At 38.9% G+C, this 5,077-nt stretch overlaps 1 protein-coding gene across 1 annotated transcript; it reads right to left on the bottom strand.

Moving 5' to 3' along the window:
* Positions 1-47: 47 nt before the first annotated feature.
* On the bottom strand, positions 48-1,755 carry LOC107104066. The gene is made up of 6 exons (XM_015403978.1): positions 1,692-1,755; positions 1,262-1,594; positions 809-1,156; positions 471-593; positions 341-378; positions 48-251 (listed from the first exon to the last, which is right to left on the bottom strand). The coding sequence occupies exons 1-6, from the start codon at positions 1,738-1,740 to the stop codon at positions 129-131; spliced, it is 1,014 nt and encodes a 337-aa protein (XP_015259464.1). The 5' UTR covers positions 1,741-1,755; the 3' UTR covers positions 48-128.
* Between the last annotated feature and the right edge of the window lie 3,322 nt (positions 1,756-5,077).

Below are 5,077 nucleotides of genomic sequence, written 5' to 3'. Positions count from 1 at the left end.
TAGAAACTGTGGCTGTACATGCGATTTTAATAATAGAATAGCTGATTCAAATGGTGTAAAATGAGGCTCTAAACTTATACACTAAAACGTGTCTACGAGTGTAGACAAAACAAAGACGACCTTCTGACTTATTTAATGACGCTTGTGTAGACTGTCTCGTCATGAGTTGCATTTACTTTTCTTCTTTCTGCTTTTCCACCTTTGCCCTTGGTGAAGTTTGGCGCAGAATAGACCAAAGACTGTTCATTTTTCTGAGGAACATATAGAGGAAAATAATGGGCAAGCAGATGTTAATTTAAACTTAAGCAGCAAACACAGTGTTAACATCTTTGGACTTTACCCCTTCATTATGCTGAGCTCCATGTCCTCTGATGGCATCTGTTAAAAAATGGAACAAATTTTCCCATAAAGAATATTAATTCCATAGTTTGCTACTACAAACTACCTTAAAACTGATCTATGAAACTTACCATTGCAGGAAAAACAAGTTTTCTTCTTCGTAATGTAAACCAGGCACAAAATGACAACCAGACATGAAGCCACGGCGACGCATAACGACAGAGTAGTTTTGGACCGCCAAAAATCCCTTAGTTCTGGAAAAAAGTATAAAGCCTAAATATTCTTTTATAAATTTGTGCATTCATTCAATGTTTGAAGCATTTTTCTAAGCATCTCAAGCTTCAAAGAAAGTTTTGTATACACTACTTTGTATTTTAAATTGTGTTTTCCCTTAAGGTTTTTAATTTGTTGTAATTTAGTTATCAACTTTTAACTCATCTCAACTTTCAAAAAAGGTTTCGATACATACCTTGAATTTTCAGTTTAGTTCCATTTCCAAAAACAATTTCTTCATATGTGGCCACAGCGCAGTAATATGTTCCAGCATCAGAGTGGCTGACCATTTTGGAGAACCTATACACACATGTGTGTGCCTCAGGACTCCCATCACAATCTTTTCCACTTTTCCCATCGACATAGATAAGACTGGGATGAGACTCATCTGAGCCAGCTTTGAACCAATGCACTCTGTGATAAGTTGGACAGTTTTTCCTCTTACAGTGAAAGAAAACTGAACACTGTAATGTTACTGACTCTCCTGGACGGAGTGAATCAGGTAGCTGCTCTTGAGTTACAGTAGAGACCTCTGGTTCTGGTCCTAAAAATTTAAAGATTTGACATTTATTGCAAAGCAAAGAGTGCATTGAAATGCATATAATATATAAATATTGAATATATTTACAATATAAATATGTTTATCTACCATTGATCTTGAGAAAAATTCCATTCACGAATATCAGCTTTAGATCAGCTTCAACTTTAATACAGTAGTAAAGTCCAGTGTCGTTCTGCTGAGTTTCTTTAATATGCAGAATAAATGTTCCTTCCTCTTGTTTTGATGTTAGGTGGCGAGTTTTGGTGACCTTGTCATAATCCAAGGTTATTGTTTGTCCAAGAAATTCAGGCCACTTCACGGAAGAAAATTTTACCCAAAACAAACTTTTGGATTGAGTGGATGGTGAGCGAGGACATTTCATTGTTACATTTTCCCTAGCATTAGCAGTTTTTACCACAAAATTGTAACCACTTGTTAGATCTAAAAACAAAAAGGCAAAGAAGTTTTTGACATGTAAAAAATTAATGAAGCACAAAATAACTTTATAAAGAGGTTTAATGTTATATTTTGTACTTACAGCTGCCTCTGAGCAACAGGAGTAAATAAAACATGACCAGCATTTTCATTTAAATCCTCAAAAGGTTGCACAAAAAGAGAGGCATATACTCAATGCTTCAGTCTAATATAATATTGAAAAGTGGGAGGGAACAATGCTGAAAGAATCTGATTGGCTTTTTCTGAACTGTCACTGCCACCACAGTGGAAAATACATCAGCTATGTTTCCAAATAATGTTTACAAAATTATACCTACATCAAGTAATTTATTTTCATGTTGTAATTTAATAATGTTGTTCTTATTGGCAAAATTCAGGTTGTTACTCAATAATAAACAGCAATAACTTTTCATAGTTATTGAAAACAGGCCATGTAGATAAATGGCCAGGTAAGCAATTCAAAGGCACACATAATTTGTGCACAGAATACCTTTTCTGTTGCTTTCATGCATGTGTCATAACTGGAAAGTTTGATCTCCTTTTGTGAAGCAGTCGACTCTGGCTTGATGCTTTTTTTAGGGAAACCAAGTGGCATGCTCCCTGTGGGCTGCATCTCATCCCATTCTCAGTATTTCAGGCATTTGATTTAGTAGGAGGGTCACACAACTAGAGGCTCACCTTGAGTGCCATTCATGTAATGGTGTGTTCACACCGAAAGAGAAACCTAGGGAAAATTTCAGCAGTTGGTTCATCTGCATTTGTTTGCTTTGAAATTCACCTGGTCAGCGAAAGCAATTCACTGTCACATATTTTTTATTTTTTTTTTTTGCATTTGAGGAAGACATTGGAACATCGTAGAGACCCACTGGGTAGCTAAAGTCGGGAGAGGTTGTGGCTGGCCGGTGCTAGCTGCAGTAGCAGCCATTCAAAATAGCCTTTCCCAGTCAAACTTTAGCCGAATGGCAGCCTACTCCCCTGCGACTCCCAGCAAAATCTCCTCCAACTTCCAGCCACTGGCCTTCTCCTGCGCGTGCATATTTTTTTTTCTCTGAATCCCCCCTTTCACTGAATTAAAGGGTCTGACAAGGAGATTACGCTTCTCTTTGGATCTTAATGTCCACAAATCATGGCAGAAATAATGCTTCAGTAGAAGACTGATTTTTAAAAAGGAATTATAGAGGACCAGCCGAGGGCCCATCAAGAAAAGGGGGGAAATTTCAAATGGCTACTACTGTATAAAGGAAAACTAAAGAGGATTGAAGGGGTATAGCGGTAGAAGCCAGCTTGGCAAGCAGAGAACTGAAGGTGTGGAGAAGTCGTGGCTTGCTGAGAGGAGTACAGTTGTACATCTGAAAAAACCCACCAAGAAGACATCCATCCATCCATTTTCTAACACGATTACTCCCAAGTGGGGTCACAAGGGGTGCTGGTGCCTAACTCTAGCTGTCAATGGGCGACAGGTGGGGTATTTTTGGACTGTGGGAGGAAGCTGGAGTACCCGGAGAGAACCCACGCATGCTCAGGGAGAACATGCAAACTCCATGCAGAAAGACCCCTGGCCAGGAATCGAACCCAGAACCTTCTTGCTGCAAGGCAGCAGTGCTACCCAGACTTACTCTTTAATTTCAAATTAGAAAAAGGTCATGTCCCAGCTGCCTCCATTACTCTAAGTCACAGCCATATCTAGTGTCTGACTGAATTTAGCAACATAAATTTAGATAAAAGTGTGTGAATGTACACACAAATTCACACACCAATTGCAGCAAGTTACAGTGTAACCACAGCTGTCCTGGGGTACACTGACAGAAGCATGGTTGCTGTACAGTAGTTGCCTGTGGCTCTTCTAACCATTATTGTAATGACGCAGATGAACCAACGTGCTTTGTATCTATTCAGTTCTTTCTCCCCTCTAGTCAGTAATGCTGCCAAGAAAAAAAATGCATCTTATTACAATCTTTAGTCACTGTCTTAGTGACCAGGACAGGAGTTTCAGGACATCTGTAGGAGGAGGAGTTTGTTAAACTTGTTCATTAAATCGCTCTGAAATCATTTGACAGTCTTTCATTGCTTGCTATGAAACTGAGTCAAATGCCGAAAGCTTTAGGCTTCACAGATCACAGTAAAGGTTTTTTCTCCACTTGTTCTCCTCTGTGACAGAACTCTCCTTCCTGTGAAAGCTTTGTATTGAACCATACCTAACCAACCAAAACGATATATTTTGGCAGTGTTCCCAAAAAGAGATTCTCCTAAATATGTTTTTACATTCACGCATGAAAGCGGGTAGAGGGCATTTTCTCTATTTTACGGTTGAGGCATGCCCAAGCCCGATGGCCGGGGACACTGAAACCTTTTCCACAAGCTAAAAAAAACGGCAAGAATTTTTAGTTGAAAGGTTGAATCACAAGCTCTTATGGCATAGAACATGTTGCTGGCCTTGATTAGTTTAACCCTCTTATCTGCAGAATTCAAGGGGAATCTTTCACAGAAAAAATAAATATCTACGTCAAGTGGGCCCATCAGATAAGGCTCTCTCTAATTAGTTGTAAAAGAAGCACTCTGATTCATCCCTCTGTTCGGACCATTATTCACAACAATTAAGTCTATAGCTCTTGACATGTCTTTATTAAAGAAACCTACACTGAATTTACTCTTTAACGTGTCCTTTGAGTTTAGAAGAGTTTCAATCATTGCTCTCTACGGGTCAGTCACGCTCAACTGTGAAATTATTCTGCCTCCCAGAATAACTTTGCATTGACTGAACATTGTATTCAACGGGTAATCTGTGAGTCTGACTACCGTATCTTTTGCCAGGTTGCCTTCATCTACGTTCATGATCTTCAGAAGGACGTGCAGCAAATTGTTGTTCAAATCCAGGTATTTTTGTCGATTTCCAGAAATAAAAAACTTGATAAGGCCAGTGTCAGTGTAGATATATTAGTTGTATTGGTTGATATTTGAGAACAATCTATTCTTATAAAATTCAAGTAGGGCATAGGCAAACAAAACAAGCCTTTAATTAAAAAAAATTGTACTGGCAAGAATTTTAAACTACTTAAATTCCTACTCTTATTGCCATTTGAATGTAAATGTTTCACAAAATAAAACTTACTCTGGACTGGTCAGTGGTGGCGGAAAGACAACCTCCTCTTTGGGGTTGCTCCTCTCTCCTTGCTATCAATCAATCAATCTATCTTTATTGTCAACTACAATTTGCATTGTAATTCAGATTACACTTTCAGTACAAACCATTTTTCACATACAGAGGGGGAGGTGGACAGGGGAATGATTGACTGAGACCATGCGTGCCAAAGAGCTGTCATTTTGGCTGCTAAGGACCCCACTTTGAGGCAGTTCTCTTATGGCAGGGGTAACCAATAAAAATCAGCTGGGTCTGGATAAAGAAAATCATCAACCTGTCATGATTAGAGAAGAACGACTCTAAATCAGGGCAACCACGGAGACAGTTTG

The sequence above is a fragment of the Cyprinodon variegatus genome, unplaced genomic scaffold (assembly GCF_000732505.1).
Source record: "Cyprinodon variegatus isolate N-32 unplaced genomic scaffold, C_variegatus-1.0 Scaffold1603, whole genome shotgun sequence".
Lineage (NCBI taxonomy): Eukaryota > Metazoa > Chordata > Actinopteri > Cyprinodontiformes > Cyprinodontidae > Cyprinodon > Cyprinodon variegatus.
The sequence above is the reverse complement of the archived record's forward strand: the minus strand, read 5'-3'. Positions and strand labels throughout refer to the sequence as shown.